The 20,414-nt window shown below is 42.8% G+C and overlaps 1 protein-coding gene across 1 annotated transcript in view; it reads right to left on the reverse strand.

The window, feature by feature from the left end:
* The window catches only part of LOC136843278 (acyl-coenzyme A diphosphatase NUDT19-like), a 131,244-nt gene extending 115,542 nt beyond the window's left edge, over nucleotides 1-15,702 (reverse strand). The window contains 2 exon segments of the mRNA XM_067111458.1: nucleotides 1,223-1,304; nucleotides 15,456-15,702. Of these exon segments, the coding sequence (XP_066967559.1) occupies nucleotides 1,223-1,291 (69 nt within the window). The 5' untranslated portion in view covers nucleotides 1,292-1,304; nucleotides 15,456-15,702.
* Between the last annotated feature and the right edge of the window lie 4,712 nt (nucleotides 15,703-20,414).

The following is a 20,414-nucleotide window of genomic DNA, read 5'->3' on the forward strand; positions in this document are numbered from 1 at the left end:
TTTCAAACTTAGACTTCCGAGTTGCTGTCCAACTCCCTATCTTTACCTTGTCCAGATCTTCATCTCATTCAAGAGAAAATTCCATGAATCACGTTGTGACTCAGTATTCTAGTTAAACTATTTAATCCCACTCAGTTGACACATACCTCTGACTCACTTGTTCTCCACCAAAAAGATGTACTGTACTCTAATAGCATGTCCATACATCTGTCAGACAAAACATGCAATACTTGAAAACATGAAAGTACAAATCTTTAAGTAATGCAGAGTATCTGACTTTATCTATGATAATTAACAGCAAGCTGAAATTCCCAATTTTCATTAGATGCAAACATGGGATACCTCTTTTTTTTTTTTATTATGTACAGTATTTTACTTTTACAATAGCAATACAATTTTTGTAATCAAATTTGTTCAGTAATTTTCATGAAAACTTCATAAAAACTGTGTGATTCTAACCCTTATGAGGTATGCAATTGACTTTAATATGATAAGTCTTCTACTTCTTAAATGTTTTCACTTTCAATAGCCCAATCTGCCAATCTTTGGTTCCTACAGCATCAATGGCTAATGAGGTTAAATATATGTACAGGGGTTGGTTTTAAAACACCATCATTTCTATTACAGGTACCCATATTTCATTGCACAGTACCATATTTTTTTCCACCTAGACAGTGAACATGACACTACACATGATATAGTCTTTGTCGTTGTTCATGATTCCTTTGCATTATATTAGGGGCTAAATCAATTCCCACAATAATATCAACAATGCATGAACAAAGCTACAACAATACAGTAGCTCTAGCCCCTCATGTCCAAACTGGTGGCCATCATACTACCTTATAGAAAACACACATCATTTTATCCAGAAGGATGCCAACCACCTAACTTCTTTAAATCCAGGGAGCCAAAAATGACATTTTTATGGAGCTTCAACCAGCAGATTATAACAATTTTTCGATCCAATGGTATCAGAAAGTATAGATTACTGCAGAATAAATATAAGGAGGATATCAGGTGATGCAGTCAAGGCTGCTGTCCTCCTTGACACTTACCCAAGTCAAGGTGTCAGGAATCTAAAAGGAATGAAAGCCTTTCTGGAAAGGATGTTTACTTTTACAAATAATCACAGCAAGGCTTTTATTATAACTATAATCTGTTACCTATAAAACTGGACAGTAGAAACAATTACCTACAAACAAATATAAAAAGTACTAACCTTATTGGTTACTCCATTATGACCAATCATGATGAGGCTAGCAGCCTCTCTCCAAAACTTTCCCGACATCCTTATAAAAAACCTAAAAAAAAAAAACACCAGATACTTATAAGAGAAACAAACATGATCATGGAAAAAGTTCACCTATGGTACACTTTTTTTCAAAACTAAATTTTGGAAACATGTTTCATAAACTGAAAGTCACTGTCTTCCTAAAACCATTACTTTAGTATTTCAAGTTGTAAGCAATTTAAAACTGACACATTGAGAGAGCCCTTGCAATGCAAAGAAAGACCTAAAATAGTCCTTTACATAGGGTCAGAACCCACTGACAATAAGTTATAAGATGAAAATAATTAAATGAAATGACTTGATATATTATGTACATCAGCTTTTTTTTATGTAGGGATTTACAGTGCTTTTTATTTCATATGCAAAACATATTTTTTGAAAAAGAAAAATAATTTTGTTGGCACATATCCATCACTTTCCAGTAGCCTAGGTGTGTCTCGACTCACTTCCAGATGCTTTAGATGAAGGTTCTTTTCTGGGTGTCTGTACACCATGTCTCCTAAATGGCCTTACTGGCAGAAAGAGTTACATTCCACTAGTCATCTGACCTTACCACAAGAAATGTGGGGTCAAACGTTGGATATAGTTAATAGTAGTGATGAGTTTATACTGAAAAAACCAGTCCTATTTAAATTTTTTTTTTTTTAAACCAAACCCACAATTTTACTGCCTGGGTAGCTATTTATGCAAAAGGAATTTTGCTACTCATCAGAAATTGATATGATAGTGTTTGGAATCTATGAAGCACTTGAGTCAATTGTCTAAAAATCCTGGAGTTATGATGATTACGATGTCTAATAAGGTATCATGCAAAAGACTGCTAACTTGTCAGAAAGGTCAAAGGTTGTGAAGATTATGGGTAGCCAAGATATCGCAGATTTAGGATAATTTGCCTTTTCCATTGATGTACAAACCAGAAGTCTTTTATATCGAATATCTTTGGTAAAAGCTAGTCTGGTCAAGAAGTTTAGTAACAAAGTAGTTAACTAATGGCAGGGCAGTAAGACCAACTCAACTAGCTGTTAGTTTTCCATCAACAACAGGGCCAAATGCAGGGTTGGTTAAAGGGAGGTTTATGAAAAATGCAAATTCTCATAAATTTGCATTTCATTTCTTGTGACAGCAGGGCTGACAAGAAACTCTGCCCGAGTTTGGCTTGTTGCAACCTCACATGATTAATGTTTAGGAGAACCACAGTATTCCACATGGATGGATGGGCCCAAGCTGATACAAGGGTGAACACTCGGGTGAACACCTGGGGAGCGGTTGAGAACCCGAAACAAAGTGCCCTGAACTGGAACACCGTCCCCCCAAGGATAAAGTAGAGGTACTTGCGAGAAGACTGGTAGATGGGTACAGTCAGTTCCCTGGTTACAGCAGCTCCGACTTACAGAGTTCTGAACTTACGGTGCTTTTTCAAATGTTTTCAACGAAAAATCAGTTCTGGTTTGTGGTCGATGTTCCGAAGTTATGGCGCTGTAACTAGGATTACGGCGCCATGACTCGCCGGTGCTATAACAGGGTGAGAAAACTGGTTTAGGGAGCTGGAGCCACCAGGAAGGTTCACTATGAGGAGGTCCTTCCTATAAGGAGAGGAGAAAACCAGTTTATTACCAGGGCAAAGCTTAAAAACCGGTTTCTCTCTCTCATTTTTATAAATTTTTCTTACGATGTTCCGAGTTACAGTGATTTCCTACTTATGGCACATCACTGGAATGGAACCTCTGCCATAACCCGGAGACTGCCTACAGTATTTGAAAATATGCATCCTTCAGGTCCACTGAAATCAAGAAGTCTAACTCCCTGATGGCATCAAGTACTGAACGTACTGTTTTCATCTTGAACCAAGTCTGGCGAACAAATCAGTTCACAGGAGAAAGATCTATGACCGGTTTCCAACCACCCGTCATCTTCTCTATGAGAAAAAAGCAGCTGTAAAACCCCAGAGACCAGTCTGTCACAATTTCTACAGCACTTCTCTTCAGCATCGCCTTCACTTCTTCCCACAGGGCGAGATCCTTCAGCGAGCCAAGAATGTATGTCTGGAAGCGGACCAAGTTGTTGGTGAGGGGTAGTGGGAACTAAAAGGGTACTAGATATCCTACCTGTAGGACATCCATTACCCAGGGTTCCACTCTGTATCGCTGCCATGTTGCCCAAAGGCTCGATAAGCAATCCCCCCCCACCAATGGCAGCAAGCGGGGGAGGAACACCCCCTTAGCATCCTCCTCCCTTCTTCTTACCCTTGCCCCATTTCCCAGGCTGAACAGGGGACTGAAAGGGGCGCTGTTGTGCACCCTTCCTAGCAGAAACAGAAGAAGACTGGGTATTCCTGCAGGGGCCCCTGGAAACCTGGGACTTCCTAGGGCCCAAAGAGGAAGGGCCAGCCTGGCGAAGGTTGGGGTGCAGTGACACGCGAAGACCCGGAGGTCTTGACCACTGCCTGGTAAACAAGCAGGTCATTATTCTCAGACTGTAGCTTATCCATCATGGCATCTACTTCCCAGTACAGGTCTGTTCCTAAATGCCAATGCTGGCTTGGAACTGACAAACCTGGTGACCTGAGTCAAAACAGTGTCTCTCCTCTTGGGCACCAGGTTTGCCCGCAGGTTAGTTGTCTGGTGGGCTAGGTAGGAGATGGCTCTATCTCCAGAAAGCATCAGCCTCCTGAATTTGGCTTCCTCCTCAGCATTATGAGAACCCGAAGAGGAAGAAGCAATCTTGGTCACTGCAAGGGACCAAAGATCTTTCAAGGTCATCTGGAATGCTGCCATGGCAGTCGATCCCAGTGCCGCTGCCTCCTGTTGCAAAAGGGAAACTCCCACTGCACGGAGGCAGTCAAGTGACAGACCCAGGGACAGGCAAACCAGGTCTGGGTCAACCTGTTCAGTTGGCAAGGGCTTCTCCAAGGTCATTTAGTATCTCCTTCAGCAAGTGATAGGATGAGGAAGTGTCCTGCATGAGCAGCTAGACCTCAGCAAACTGTCTTGCCCAGACACAAGAGAGTTCACCTGGTCTAAGACCCCGTCAAGGCTTTGGGTTCCTTTTGGGGTCACCAGAAAACTTCGAGGCTGGGGTGAGTTAGCATGTGAACACACTGAACTCTCTCTCTCGCTGGGCCGAGCCCAGGTCTGTAGACCAGGGACCCTTACCAGCCCGGGAAGATGCATTCCCATGACTGGTACCAGTGCACCAGGGGTACGTGGAACCCCAGGCAGCGGTTGCACCCATGCCACTGGACAGATCGGGAGTTGCAGTATTGGTAGTACCGCAAACAAGAGAGGCCATAGCCTTTTCCATGGAAGAAGGCCGACCATCAGAAGCCCTAAGGGACTTCTTATGGCTGGGAGAGGCAGCCTTCTTCTTCCTCTGCTTGCTAGCTTCTGAAGAATAAGGGGAGGAGGTGGAAGCACATGACGAAGACTTAGACGAAGACGACGATGTCTTCCAATTCCTCATCTTCGACTTCTTGCGATCGTGGCAGGCCTTGGACAACAGGGTGTAGAGAAGGACATCACCAAGTGTAGACGATGTCGAGGGAATCACTTGAGGGCACTCTACTGGAGGCATGACTGAAGGAACCACCGCCGTAGTGGTGGCTCTCAAACCAGTAGACATCATGACCATAAACGTAGTCACGGTCATGGTAGCAGCAGTTACAGAGGCCTTGGAGGCCCTCAAATGCGATATCAATGGCCCCACACTCGGCTCCCCAGGAGGCCTAGGGAAGGCCACACAGGCAGTCCTCACTTATCGACGGCATTGGTTAATGGCGATCCAGTTTTACAGCACTTGACTAATGATGTCATTAACTACATTTTTGGCATTGGTAAGCTGTTTATCAGCGTCAGTAAGCGGTTAACGGCACCGATAAGCTAATAATATTTATTGGCACTTATGTCGTAAACCCCATTTATTACCATAATTATCGGCAATTTTCAGTTATCAGCGATTTTCGGTTCGCAGCGATTGACCAGGAACAGAACCCCTGCTGTTAACCGAGGACTGCCTGTAATCCCCTAAGCCCTTTGGGCTCCACAACACCTGAAACAAAATTCGGGTTAAGGGATGCACTCTCCCTTCACCTTGAGGGGGATAACTCCCCCTCAAAGCGAATGGAGACCGCCACAGAGGAGTTGCACCAGTCAACTGGCTCCCCCCTGCCGACTCTCTACTGACAAAGCAGTAGGAGACAGCAAAGGGGAAACTGCTCCCTTAGGAGTAGCAACAGCAGGAGGAAGCTTGGCCAGGGGCAGGAAGGATTCAGAGAGAATCCTCGGTGTCACAGGTGGAGTACAGTACTGTACTGCACTCCGATGACAAGGGAAACTTTCTTTTCTCTCTTCTTTTTCCAGTCAAACTGCACCCACTGTTTGGAAGGCCAGACACGATGCTCACTACATCCTTTCTGCACAATGTGCACAGAGTATGAGGATCAATTTCCACTGACAAGAGAAGCCGATTACAGGGTTTCTTAATTCTTGGGCAGCACCTCATAATGTAGTCTCTCCTCTCCTTAGGCTGATGTAAATGAGTTTGCATTTCTGGATCAGTCCCGTGTCACCGATTGAAATAGTCCATTCAGCACTTATTTCACAAGTAATTCGTTGCTAGATACCAGAAAGCTAAATGAAATGCTGGAGTTACCACCCCCAGAAGCGAGCTCCATAGATGAGTCGTGTATGGAAAAGGGTGAACTACAAAAACCTGGAACCTTATCCTATAGAGATTCCCAATGTCAAAAGTCCCAGCGAGATGCCGATACAAGCCCATGCACTACTCATGGACTGTATACAAGAGCAACACTAGCGCATTCCATTTGCCGCGTTTTTAAGTTTCTGCGTAATTGCGTTGTGATCCTTATTTTGTGCTCTATTTGGATTTTATGGCATCCTGCATGAGTTCTTCTTCAATTACTTGAGTACCAGTGTTTTACCCATTGTTTTTAGGCGATTGAGGCTTCTTATTTCCTTTAGTTTAATAATTAAAGAATTTATAACGCCGTCTCGATCTCCTCTCCGTCATCTCTTGACCTCTCTTGGTCTTGGATCGGCAATTTTGTTTTATTTGTATCGTTTTTTATTTCAGGATGTTTACCAGTAATGATCTAGCTTTAGTGGGTTTGATTAATTTTGTTTGTTCTGTACCCATTTACTACGAGAAGTGCTGTTTAAGCGTTTGAGCTCTGAGCTACCCTGCGAACCCATTAAGCTTTGTATCATGGCTTCATTACGAGAGTGATTTTTATTACGGAAGTGATGTTTAGCGTTTAGGCTACGAGCTACCCACTCGGGCCCATTCGCCTTTATCATGGCTTCGTACGGGGTGATGTTTAGGCGTTTGAGCTCACGAGCCCCCTCCGGGCCCGTTAAGCTTTTTATCGTGGCTTCATTACGAGAAATGTTGTTGGCGTTTAGATACGAGCTTCCCCCTCCGAGCCCATTAAACGTATCATGGCCTTATTATGCTTTATTTTTGTCACTCACTTCTCTTAGCCTTTGGGATCTTATTTTCATTAGTACTGGTATGGTTTTACTTTGTTTCATGATTTTGTTTATTTTGTGAATTTGTGTTCCCTTCCTGGTCAAGTGCTGTCTTGTTGTTTTAGGCTCGTGGTTCCCCACCGGGCCTATTAAGCTAACTATTTTGGCTTTTATTTGTCTTGTTTTAGACTCTTCTCTAAGTGTAGGAACATGATTTTCATTGTTATTTAATTTTTTGACCTTGTGCTTGGATGCTTTTGAATTTTGTTAATTTTGGGATACTCTTTTAACTGGAAGTCGGCCATGTCCCTTCCGTCCATGTTGTTGGGCCTGCCTATCCTCCTACATGTACCTTATAGACAATTTTGTTTTTATTATGATTTTTGAGTTATTGGTTAGCCTTTACCCCTCTCCTAGGCTTCCTTCCTTTACATCACACCTCAGTTAGAGTTAGCCTAGGGGTTGGCTGTAACTGCCTTTTTTCCCTTAGGGAAAAATTAAGTTAGAGAGGGGCGATCTCGATCTGTGCGTATGAGTTTCATGTCTCGGTGATCTCGTTCTGCAATACATGTATTGTTTATGTCTGGTGCTTTCCCTTTGTTTGGTTTTGACTTGGATATATTGCCCCTGCGATCCACCCTCTCCCTGTTTAGGCTTTTCCACTTAGGCTAATGTTCCTAATAAGTTAGCTGGAATAGCAGGGTTTACCTCGTAGCCTATCTTAGTTCAATCCTTCTTTTGAGTTGCTTACCAATGGTGACCAGGAGTCTCTCCCCCACTCCTGTTCACATTTCTTTTTACCGACTATATATATGTTATTTTGTGGTTTTGAAGTCCCCTTCTCTCCCTTTTATCCTTTGCTCTCTCTCCCCTTGGTTTGTTTCAAAGGATTTGTTAACTTTCAGGCTGGGAGCAGTGTCATATTAATCACATGTCGTAGCCTAAATCCCTCCCTCTCATTGATGATTGTCCTTCGGTGTGTCTGAGTTGGCGCTCCACCTGGACCTGGGAGGTGACCAAGTGCTCTCCCCCTCCCTATTCCACACTCGCTTTTATCTTTCTTTGCTCTCCTGGCCGTAGAGGTTTTTGCCCTTCCTCTCTTTTTCTCTCGCTCTTGTCGTGCAACACAGCTTACATAGCGAGGGGATCTATGAGGCATCTCTGGGGCGCCCGGGAACACTGTCCACACCCTGGTCGCTGCTTTGGGTTATCAACCTCCTGGCCTATCCTTCCCCCTTCCTTTTGCGTCGACTATTTCCCTTCGTAGGTGCTTCCTCGTGTTCGCACCTCTGTTGGGATCTCATACGAGAGCCAGTTAGCGTTCTCCACCTAACTGTCTTCTGCTTTATTTACTTTAGCGTTCCCCCTCCTTTTGCTACTACCTGTTCGGTGTTTAGTTATCTTGTTAGGCGCTCTCGCCTTTGCACACTACGGCGGTTTTGGTGTTTAGCGGTCGGCGTTTATTCCCCCCACGCTATCGCCGTTCAGGATATCCTCCTCCGGGAGTTTCTCTCTGGCTCGAGTCGCGCCCACTTCCGAGCAGTTCATAACCTTCCACATTTTGTTCCGAACATAATCGCCGAATGTTCCGTTGACTCTGTTTTTATGTCTGTAGTTTTGTCCTGTTAGCCCGGTTTTCTCTCCGGTTTTCTCCGGGGGTTTTCCTGGTCTGACTAGGCTATAGCTGCTACGGTACTCTGCTCCGGCATCCGTTCCAGCATGCCCTTTTCTCATACGTTTTCGGCTGGTTTTGTCAAGTGCAGGAATGCTCCGCTATCACCACAACAAACCAGCGGTCCACCAGTCTATAGCTCCCATTCCGGTCGCCAGTCTGTTTTGGATTTATAGTTTGGCACGGGGGATTTATGAAGTATGCTATGCTCTCCTCGAGCGAGCTTCTTGATAATTCAATCAGGTTTTATATATACCTGTCCGGTTTTAAGTCTCCGCCAAACTACGCCTCATGTGACTTATTCTTGACTCGGAAGGTTGTTAGAAATGCGCTATGCTCCGAGCAGGCTGACGATGAATCCGTAGGTTTGTATTACACCAGTCGGTTATCGCGTAACGCCCGCCTCGGCTTATTATTGTCGTTTGGCACCCGGCAGGTGGCGTTATGCCTTTATGCTCTCTGAGCAAGCTACCTGATAATCCGTGGTTTTATATACACCTGTTAGTTTTACCTCCGTCAAGCTCCCACCTCATGTGGCTTATTAATAGTCGCTCTTTGAACTCCGTCTCGGTGAGTTAGCATTGGTCGGTAGGTTTCATACCAAAACCTGTCCGGTTCTCCGCCTCTTGTGGCTTATTAATAGTTAATCTTTAGGTGTTTGGGCTCTCTCCGGGCGAGATTCTGCGATGGTCGGTAGGTTTCATATCGCCTATCGATTTCCTCCATGAAAAACTCCGTTTCGAGCGAGATTCTCGGTAAGTGGTAGGTTTCATATACACCTATCGGTTTTCCTTCGCCAAACTCCGTCTTATATAACTTATTGATAGTTGTTCCTCGATTGTCTGGGGTCCTAATTTTTCCCCCTCCTGGAGGCGACGCAATCTCGTAACTCTTCGCTTCAAGTTAATTGTTTGGAGAGTTTTCTGAAAGCGTTGCGACCTTCTGTCGATTCTCGGACCTGTGAACATCGTCGGAGCGATAAAGCAGTGCGAGAATAATTGAGACAAACCTTTCCGCTGCTTCGAATTAGGTAGAGGCAAACTTTTCCTTTAGGGGATACCGTTACCTTCTCATCCCTTTTAAACGGTTCTGGTCTACCGTCCCTAGGTGAAATAAGTATAAAAAAAAAAAAAAAAAAAAAAAAAAAAGACCACCCGCTTTTTTAAACCAGGCAGACCCGCTCGAGGCCCCCTCAAGAGCGTCTCGGATCTCTCTAATCGGTGCCATCTACTGATTTGGCCTCGTCTTCTGGAAAAAGGACACGGACCCAAGCAAAACAAGAGCGGTTACCCCTCCTTCCTTTGTTGGAAAACTCTTTCACGGGTCTCCTTATAAAAAGAGGGCTTCGTTATGAGGTCATTGTCAACCTATTAAACTAAGCACTATCCTCACGTCATGGTCCATGCCTTCCCTTTCCAGGAGCTTAAATCTCCAGGTCAATCTCAAGACTCATTGTCAATGGATCACCTGTTAAGTCCTGCTCCGTTCGAGACATCTCACCTCTTTCCCCTCAGTCTGGGAATCTTGGTGCCTTCCCTTTGTCTTCCCAGCATGAAGGCACCCTCTGTCGGGGTGTGGGCACCTGCGGAGGTTAGTGGAAGGGCATTTTCTTCCCTTCGGTCTGGTATCCTCTTATCCGAGGTTTTACCAGACTGTCAGAACGAGCATGGCATCTGTCTGGCAGGATCCATAAGTGAGCCCTCAGCTGGGGGCTGAACACATCGTCTCCTGAGGACTCTACTTGGTGGCAGTGAGATTCCAAGTTCCACGCGTAGCTGCAGGGTCTTACGTGCTCTCGTTGAGGCCCTGTTTCTTACCCCTTGTGCTCGAATGTAGCCCTCTTATCCATAGGCTTGTTTTGAAAATGTATCGCTGAAGCATTTCAAGGAGACAGATATCACAGATACATTCACATTGAATCTTCAACTTGAGCTATGCTTCTAATTTATTCAGCGTACAGCTCCTAAGCTTCAGTCAATTTTCGGAAGCTGAAACAGGGTGTAAGTCAGGCTTGCCGTTCGCCTTGAGCTGAAGAATCTTATGAACAGTTTCACCTGGAGAAGATTAATCTTTTCCCCAGGTGAGGCGTTGTTCTGGCCGTCTTGGGCTACTATTATTACCCAAGAACCTCCGTTCTCATGGTGTCTACCCTCTTGAGCAAGCGGTCTGATCTTGCGGGACCTGTCCCAAGTCGGCAAGAAGTTCGTATGATTCAGAGCCCCCTGCTCAGGCGGTGTGCGGGCGCTTCAGGTCTCTGCCCTGAACAGCCGTCGCTCACTCCAGCCTCCACCTCGATGTGTGCGGGTTCAGCCAACACATCAGCCCCTTATCAACGCCCCGTGTGTCCTGCCTCCCCCACGTGCCATGAGTTTTCTTTGCTTCATACAAAAACCTAAGGAAAAATTTTCACTAGACTTATTTGGCCAAAGAGGGCTCTGACCTCGAGATTTATCATAGAACGAGGATGCATCCTCTCCTCGAGAATTTGGAAGCGTTCCGCTCACGGGGGTAATCAAAACCTCCTCCCTGTAGTATTTCTCATATGGGTGGGGAGGCTGTACCATTTCGGGAGCCACTGAACTTCGGTTCTGAGCCCAGAAGTATAATTATCAGGGCCGGGGAGCTGGACTGTTGTTCCCAATCGGAATTCAGTCAACCTCCGGCCAGAGTTCTGGGGTCTTGCGAATGGCCTGTCAGGCTTTTTCGTCTGCCAAGGAAGTTCCCTTCCCACTGGAAAAATTTTCGGGCGTGTCGTTTGTTTTCCTTATTCTTGCGGCAAGTCTCGGTTGCTTACAGTCTTGTGGGTTGGATCTACTGCGCCCCGTGGGCCGTAACCACCTCTAGACCTTTCCGATGCTTCCTTTCGCTTCTTGGTTGCAGAAAGGTCCTATCCCTTCTTGGGATTCAGACTCGGGGAGCAGGCGTACCCCTTCGGGTTCATGCCCTCCTCAATGTGGCTCCAGAGTCTTTGCCAGTTTGAACAATACCGTAGTTCAACAGCTCCGGTATTAGGAGGCTATGCTAGCTGCATATCTAGTGCCTGGCTCATTTGGACATCCAGCGTCGAAGATTGCCTGGCGCCGGTCATTATAATCGGTTTCTAGTCTTTGGACTTCTAAATAACCAGGAAGGAATCACCTGATTCAGGGAGGGTAACCTTCGTGATTATGAATCAGTGGAAGTGGCAAAAAGAGATAACAAAGGAGCATCTTATCATTTCATCATCCTCAAGCATACCTCTCCGTGCCCAAGAAAAGGTCCTGCAGGTTTTCTCAGTTTGCTTTAGTGACCGAGTTCTCCTTCTGAAGTCAAAGCTGGGTTATGACCGGGGTATGGTGGAGTCAGGGGCGTGTCCTTGATTCCTCCTGCTTGAATAGTGGCCTCCGGCCTCGCACAACTGTCAAAGTAACTTGCGAAAGTCAGTTCCTCAGCTTTTCCCCTCGGCCTCGGTATTCCACACCGTCACCTCTCTGGGCGGGTGAGGTGGATATTTTTGGCCCAATGAAATTTTATGGTACTTAGTCGGTCACCGTTCGGCAGTTCCATATCTAACGCTTTGGAGCGGTGACAGTCTTCATTCTTGGAAACTTCTTCCCCAGAGAGGTTTCCTTTAGGCTGATTCTGAACAAAACAGCAATAGTGCGCTGCGCGTAAACAAGTGGTTTTGGACTCGGAATTAGCCGTTCAGGTTATGGTTCATTCTTCTCCGCAACAACAGGCATGGAGTGCTTCTGTCTGCCAGCGCTTCGTAGGGGTCAAGGTCCTGCTTTTTCCTATCAGGGGCCTCCCCTGGTGTGGAATGATCCTTAGGCGGGGCGTCGATTTCAGGTAGTCTTGTGACCTTTTCCTGGGCCTGGAAGTAGGTCGGTTGCAGCCAATTCGGCCACAAACTATCAGCTGTCCGTCTGGTGTAAACTCAGGCCTGCGTCAGCCCTCAAACTCTGATGTCCTGGCTTTTGTGGTCTTTGTGAATCTTACAGTTTAGGAAGGAAGCTGATATTGGTCCTGTTATTTCTGTTTTCCTGAAATCAGTTAGGGATCCTACTCTACTGCAGTATGGTTCTGCAGTTAAGTAACTAACACTCTTCACATAGTTTTCGAAGCTACAGTACTGATCACGGCCACATTGACCTCGAACAAATGTTTTGTTGGAACCAGACTCACAGGCCATAACTTTCATCTAAGGTCTGTGTTAGTCTAAGTTTTCAGTACTCCGTCCACATTCGGTTTCCTGGTCTTTTGAGTAATGTATCGGAGTTAGCTTGACGCTTCAACAATCATCTTGTTCTTATCTTTCCTTGTTAAGGAAGTCCCAAAAATTTTTAATCAGCTTAGCTTCTAGTGTTGCTAGTTTTCCTGTACTGTCTGCCCTGTCACAGCGGAACCAATCAGTTTGGTTTGTCTGGTGGAACCAATCCAGTTTGGTTTCCCCTCATCAGGGGAGTAGTGTTATTGAATTCCTCACCCTAGCTTTCTATCTACAATTGAAGGTCCTCATTTAGTTGGTCGCAGCAGGGAAAGTACTCCCCTTTTACAGGTCTGTTTCTGTGTCAGTTTTCTTCTTGCAGGCTTTTTTTAGACCAGGACCTCGCAATTTTGTCATGTCCTCTCCTTTAAAAAAAGGGGGCACTGTCGTGGGTCACTATTAGGCAGGAAGTATTTTCTTAATACCAAGCCTATTCAGGTGCTGTTCTAATATGATCTTAGGCGTTGACCACTTACATTATTTTCATTACATGAACTTAGAGGACCTTACTTATGTTCGGGGTAAGAATTCTCCTAGTTTTCCACGTTTCTATTTAAGTCTTTAATAGCATAGAATGATGTTTATTTCTCTGTTACTATTTCGCACAGGTGACCTGGGACCCGATCAGAAAAGGATTTTGACAGGAAAAATCTATTTCTGGAGAGAGGGCCATCTCCATTCCGTATTCCCCTGTTTTTCATTCTCTCCCTCCCTTGATAAACCATTCTAGTGAGGTGGGTTTGCTAACATGGAATCACGACTAGTATTGCCTTGTATACAGTCCATGAGTAGTGCATGGGCTTTATGTCGGCACCTCGTTGGGACTTTTGACATTGAGGAATCTCTGGGGATAAGGTTCCGTGTTTTGTAGTTCACCTTTTTGCATACACGACTCCATCTAGTGGAGCTACCGCTCTGAGAGTAATAACTCCAGCATTTCGGTAGCTTTCTCTGGTATCTAACATATGGAATTACCTAGAAATAAGTACTTTGAATGGACTATTTCACGGGTGACACGGGCCTCTTCGAAATAGATTTTCCTTTTTGTCAAAATCCTTTTATTAATATATAAGGTAAACAAATCCTTGCTCATATACACAACAACAAACAACAGAAAAAAGTCAAATGGCAGTCAGGCAGATCGCATAGCAATTGTCTTGACATGACGGTGGTCAAAAGCAAAGTGGAGTGCAGACCGACGAGTGGGCAGGGCTTCCCCCTACTGCTGACAACTAACTACCTTGTTTGAAAGTCAACAGCCATTCCGGCTCACGTTTGCAAGCAATATCCCTATGTACAGACCAAAGGTTGTGTTTGTGTAGGAACAACTAAGTTTTATCAAATTATTTAGTTTGCAGGTACTTTATATAAACTGCAATCCCATTCAAATGAAATTACCTTGACTAAATACAAAAACTCAGCTGTAAGTCACAAAAGGGCTGAAGAACTGACTAGGCTAATACTAAGATCAATTTGTAAATACTCTTAAACCAAAAACCAAACTAAAGTGTTACTAGTGAAGACCACTGGGTAGGTTGAATGAATGATGATGAGCTGGCCTCCTTCACTCACTTTTTCAATAAAATACACAACCAAAAAATGACCAATATAAAAAACTTGAGTTAGTTTAGGGGGGGGGACAAGTTGCCACTGAGAGCCTAATAACCTGGGTCACGTGAAGTTGGACGTTCCCCAGCCCCCCAGGAGGCCCAGGTGCCTTAGGTTAGATTAGGGTATCCCAGACAGGCTACTCTAGGCTACTCCTGATACTGTCATTGTCATAATTTCAGATGTTTTCATTTAGTTCGTTGTTGATAGCCTAACTACACACAAGAACTAAATATTTTCAGAAATGATTATGCTATTTTGTGCTGTTGCCATTTCACTGGTGTTTAGTTTCCTCACCCACCAATCCCTCTGCTCCACTGTGTCCCCCAGGCCTTCAACTTATATTTAGGGGCAGGGAAGAGTTTTTGGACCAACAATGATGTTACTGCAAATTATACAGTGAGCAGAAAGGACATTCATTGTTCACATGAGAAATGTTCATTATACAATTAGCCTACCAAGATAGCGTACTAAATAGACTGGTTATATTAGCCTAGCTTCGTGCGCCTAGGCTACATCCAGGGTTATGCCCAAATTTCGACTGTGGAACCACAGAGAACCTACTGTCCCTGCAGTCTTTTGCACACATCCAGAAACAACCAGTATGGCCTGAATCCCCATTTACTCGAATATTAGGCCTACCTGGGCCTGGGGAGTACATGGGAAAATGAAAGTGCCAGAGTGGTCCATAGGCCTAGCCCCGGTCTCCGGAGACATAGGTGACAAAAGGCATGATTCTGCTTCCAAACATTTGTCTTCTTGACAAAAATTTGAACTTAAAAAAAGTGGTAAAATTTGATAAGTTGCCAATAAGACTCCAGCCAGCCATTTTTGCATGAAAACCCATTTAGGGTTTTTCATGCAAAAATGGGTAGGAAATGATAGGCCACTACAAGAACCTAAAAATACCAACCTAACGTAACCTGGGGGTGTTTATTGGTTACAATTTTGCCGTATTAGCTATGGAGGGGGGTGTCGTATTGTCTTACCTTATAAGTTGTAATTTGATTATTTTTTTATTTATCATTTACGAATAGTGTTTATAGGGTTCAAAATAACGAGAATAAAGAGCTCTTCTAAAAATGTAGGTTACAATATCATATCGTGTATTGGTAACTCAAGCTATAAAATAATACAAAAAAAAAAAATTACCTATGAAGATCAGGATGAAGGGTAATGTTGCTGCACGGAGTTGGATTAATCTAGACCGAATTTGTCAGAAAACTCTATTGAGGATGGAATATGGATGTAAAATTAAGTATCCAACTGAGCAGAGACCATCAATCTCTCTCTCTTCCCTATATCTCTCTCGCATGACAAAAATATTTTTGTTTATTTTTTTCTTCATTATCAGATTGCGGGTGAAGAAGAAGAAGTGAGCGTATTGGAGCTTATCTACAGAGTGGACTTATCTGACCGAACTTAAAAAGATCAGAGGTTAAGAGTCAAGGAAGATGATAACACGAGAGAGAATTTCAGAATTGAAGTTCGTATATGTCGGGAATTTCTTCCTTCCCCGTAGGGGGATAGCGCCGTCAATGCACCTCATCCGGTGCACTGTAGGCATTACTTAAGGTTCTTTGCAGCGTGCCTTCGCCCCTATAAAAAAAAATTATAGGTGCAACCCCTTTCGTTCCTTTTACTCTACCTACTTTCATATTCTCTTTCTTCCATCATACTTTCCACCCAATCCTAACAATTGATTCACAGTGCAACTGCGAGGTTCTAACTCTTGTTACGCCTTTCAAGGCCTTTACTGTCAATTTTCGTTTCATCTCTTAATGACCTCCTAGGTCCCAGTGCTTGGCCTAAATTCAGTATTCAGTTCAATTCAGTTCGAGAATTTCTTAACGATAACTCAGTTTACTGATTATTGCCCGCTGTTCTGGGTCTGATACACAGTCTACCAGAGACTCGGGCTCCGGAACAGCACAACAGGTGGTGGCTACACAAACACGAGTTCATTTTTAAAAGTTTTTCCCGAAAGAATTCCAATTTCTTGGTTCCTGGACAAGGGGCTGATAGAAGTCTAAGCATAGCTAACCATCAATTCCCCTCAGTTCAGTGGACCCAATACAACCACAACGCACAGGCTATAAAAGGATGATCTCGATTGCATTAGCATCAGGAGCTCATACAGTATTAGTGAACTGGGCTCTCTTAGATGGGGACGATGCATCATGCAAATAGCTAACCATCAATTATTATTGTCCCCTGGCCCATCATTCCTGGCCAAGAATATGGATCCTATAAAAAGGAAATCCATTCTTATAAGAAAATTCAATTTAGCAGACAGGACATTACGCCCAGTTCAAGCACTTAAGGTTTACAATGAAATCACCCTTTACCAGGTCAATGAAAAATGGATCTCTACTGCCTTTTTGAATTAGACCCAAGTTGCTCACCAAGTAGTCTCGTCAGAATTTTATGCTAGGCTCCGACTCCTCAGCATTATAACCTCTACCACATGTAGTCTTTGCTAGAAACCAGTAGCGTAACCTGTGGGGGGAGGGCACGTGGCCCCCCTTATGGTCTGAGTTACTAAATGGCAGATCTAGGGGGAAAAAACTGAAAAAATAGAGGGAGAGCAAGTTCATAGGGAAAGGGCAAAAGATTAACGGGATAAACCAAACAGATAATCCATCCAAGTCACAAAAGATGAACCTTGTAGAGAGAGAGAGAGAGAGATGGCAAACCACTTAGGGGAAAATAGATACTTAAAGCAGATTGGGCTTATGAAATTAAAAAGTGGAGAGTCGCATAAGTTAAGTATACCTTAGTTTAACCAGACCACTGAGCTGATTAACAGCTCTCATAGGGCTGGCCCGAAGGATTAGATTTATTTTACGTGGCTAAAAGAACCAACTGGTTACATTGTTTGAAACAAAGTTTGCAAACTGGTTGAAAACAGTTTCTTGGAAACTGTTTGAAACAATTTGAAACCGTTTCTAAACCAGAAACAAATTGCAAACAATGTTTCCTGTTGGACCTCGGTTATCGTCAGGATGCCTGCTGGGAGCAGTAACCTCTGTATTTTACATGGCAGATTTAATGCACACAGGAGGGATAAGAGAAAGAGAAAGAGATGGGTGAGGAATTTTTAGGAAAAGGGTGTGTCATGCTGACTTGCTTGCTTGAATATGTCTAGTCCACATACATATATACATATACTATTTATTATTTTAAGTTATATATATGTAATTATATATACATTTATACACAATATATTATTATACATTATAGATGTGTGTACATATATATACACAAAGAAACACTAAATGTTTTCCATTCTGGATGTCCAACAAATGTACAAGTAAAAAGTGTTTCTAAACTGTTTCCAAACAGTTTCAGACTGTTTAGCAAAATTTGTTTCCTGTAATTTCAAACTGTTTTGCAAACAGTTTTAAAAACTTTGTTTCAAACAATGTTTCAAATCACTAAACACTACCATTCACAGGCCATAACTAGAAACAACTGGTTACTTAGCTATACCTCACAGCTTATTGTTCAACACACACACACACATTATAGCACTCGTTAATTTGTATCACCAGAAATAAATTCCTCTAATTCCCACTCATTGGCCCTCCCGGAGTTCGAGCCATCGGGGAGAACGCAACTAACACCATACAATATTATGTCTCTGAGAGTCAATCACTAGAATGGCGATCTGTCCGAGGTGTCACCTCAATCACCATACTTGAAAGGTCTCAGTCCAGCTCATAGTCCTATACTTTGTTATTATTATTATTATTATTATCAAACTGTTATTATTATTTTACTACTATTATTATGATTAGTATTTGACGCCATTTTCATATGAAAAATTATGCTACAAAACCGTTGTATTATTAAGCTTGTCTCAATCTCATGTATCTGTCATCGATCTAAACTTTTAGCATAAATGATATATGTTTTTATTACAGGACTTTCTTTGCATACAGTCATTAAAATCGCCAAACAGTTTGTACAATCACTAAACACTACCATTCCGAAATATAATCTCTGTTTTGCCACTGTGTGTAGAACTATACACTCCCACCAGCCAACAACAACACTTGCTGTAGATTCTGTTGTTTTGTCAGTACGGACCAAAACAAGACAGACTACATCCCAGCTCTCTCTCCCAAATCCCGTCCGTTACAGGACATCGCTCGAACAACGCAACTTACCATACAATATTCACTGTCTATTTCTCTCTAAACATTGTTGTCTTGATTCATGTACAATCACCACTACTTGCATTCAATCATGTACTCAAATGTCACTAAACACTCTGTAAAACACTAGATGTTTCTGTTTGTGAAGACGCCAAACATCTCATTATTTTAAATATATTATGCTACTGCGTTGTAGTCATTAAGCTGTCTCGACATCTCATGCAAATGTCCATATTGGAATTTCTGGCCTTTCAATGATATATGTTTTATCACTGTACGTTTAAATCCTAAACACTCATCGCCATCTGTTTGTCTGTTAAACCCTACAATGCCCAAATAAACCTCTGTTTTGCACTGTTAAAAACTAGTTTGCAGTTCCCAATCACCAATAAACACTCATTAAGATTCTGTACGTTCATTCAGTAACAAGACCAATAAAAAAGACGACACCCAGCCAACATTCACTCAAATCTTATTAAACACTCACTAAACACAATCACAAATTGTAAACTATAAACATTCACACTCAATCACTAAACATTCACTGAATCCTCAACACTTACTAGCACTCAATATACACTAAATGCTCACTAAACACTCATAAAACACTAGATATTCACTTAATCCTAAACATTCATTAAACACTAAACACTCACTAAGCACTAACTGATAAATAAACATTCAGGAAGTTATTGCTATATATTAGGACACTCACAATTTTCAATAAGCACTCACTATATACTAAACACTCACTAACCCTAAACACTCAATAAACACTAAATACTCATTAAACCCTAAATGCCCATTAAACCCCTAAACACTCATTAAACACTAGTCAATGAACATTCACCAATCACTCATTAAACACTCACTAAACACGTTAGTAACACTAAAATTCACTAATTTTTTGGATGATTCAGCATAAAACTCACTAAACATTCGCTGAATACTTATTAAACATTCGTTAAACACTAACATTCACAAAACATTCACTAAATCGTAAACACTCACTAAACATTCACTAAATCATAAACATTCACTGAATACTTACACATTAAACATTCATTAACATTCACAAAACATTCATTAAACCCTAAACTAAACATTCACTAAACTAAATATTCACTAAATACTTACTCATAAACACTTTTAAGGTGCTAAATAATGAGCAGGAGGAAAGTTACTGCTGATTTATTAGGACACAGGCAGTTTATATAGCGGCAGACTGACGTCACGCCGAGGAATACAATGAGAATCAGGGTGACCTGAGGTCAATTACTCTTGACAATAATTACAATGAATAAATATAATTTGAGTTACAAAAATGAACAATGATCAAGCTAACAACAATCTGATACATGTGCAAAAGAAACATATGCAATATAAGTTAGTAACAGGTATAAATTTACATAGATCAGTTTGGTTGATTCAGCATGGCTGCTCCCTCTTGACCCGCTACTATGGGAGCGGTATAGGAAACGGGTCGTCATCATAGAAGATCTGCTTAGCGGGGACTTTATACACTCACTTAACACTTACTCACTAAACCCTAAACTTTCACTAAAAACTTACTCATTAAACATTAACTATAACAAAAAATTCACAATCGCACTAAGCCTCTATTCAATTTGCGGGTTACCAGACCTTTAAAGATGGCTGCAAGGCTTTGCAGAGCCAGCCTGGTGGAAGACCACCAAACTTCGTAGTAGTGATATAGAGATCGCAACTCCAGGTATATACCCTCTATGTTCCAAGTGGATCTTGTCCGGATCATTCTTGTCATCCCCGGGATAACAGTAGGGAATCTGGGAATTCTGAAGGCTTCTGGGGCTTCCAAAGACTTCAAGACCATCTTCAGGCTCTGTAGCCTGTGGATTTCTTGCACAATACTAAAGAACAGAGTTTTATGGGGAAGAAATCGGAGAAGAAAGGCTTTTAAGATTTCTTTGGG

This window comes from Macrobrachium rosenbergii, chromosome 2, assembly GCF_040412425.1.
Source record: "Macrobrachium rosenbergii isolate ZJJX-2024 chromosome 2, ASM4041242v1, whole genome shotgun sequence".
Lineage (NCBI taxonomy): Eukaryota > Metazoa > Arthropoda > Malacostraca > Decapoda > Palaemonidae > Macrobrachium > Macrobrachium rosenbergii.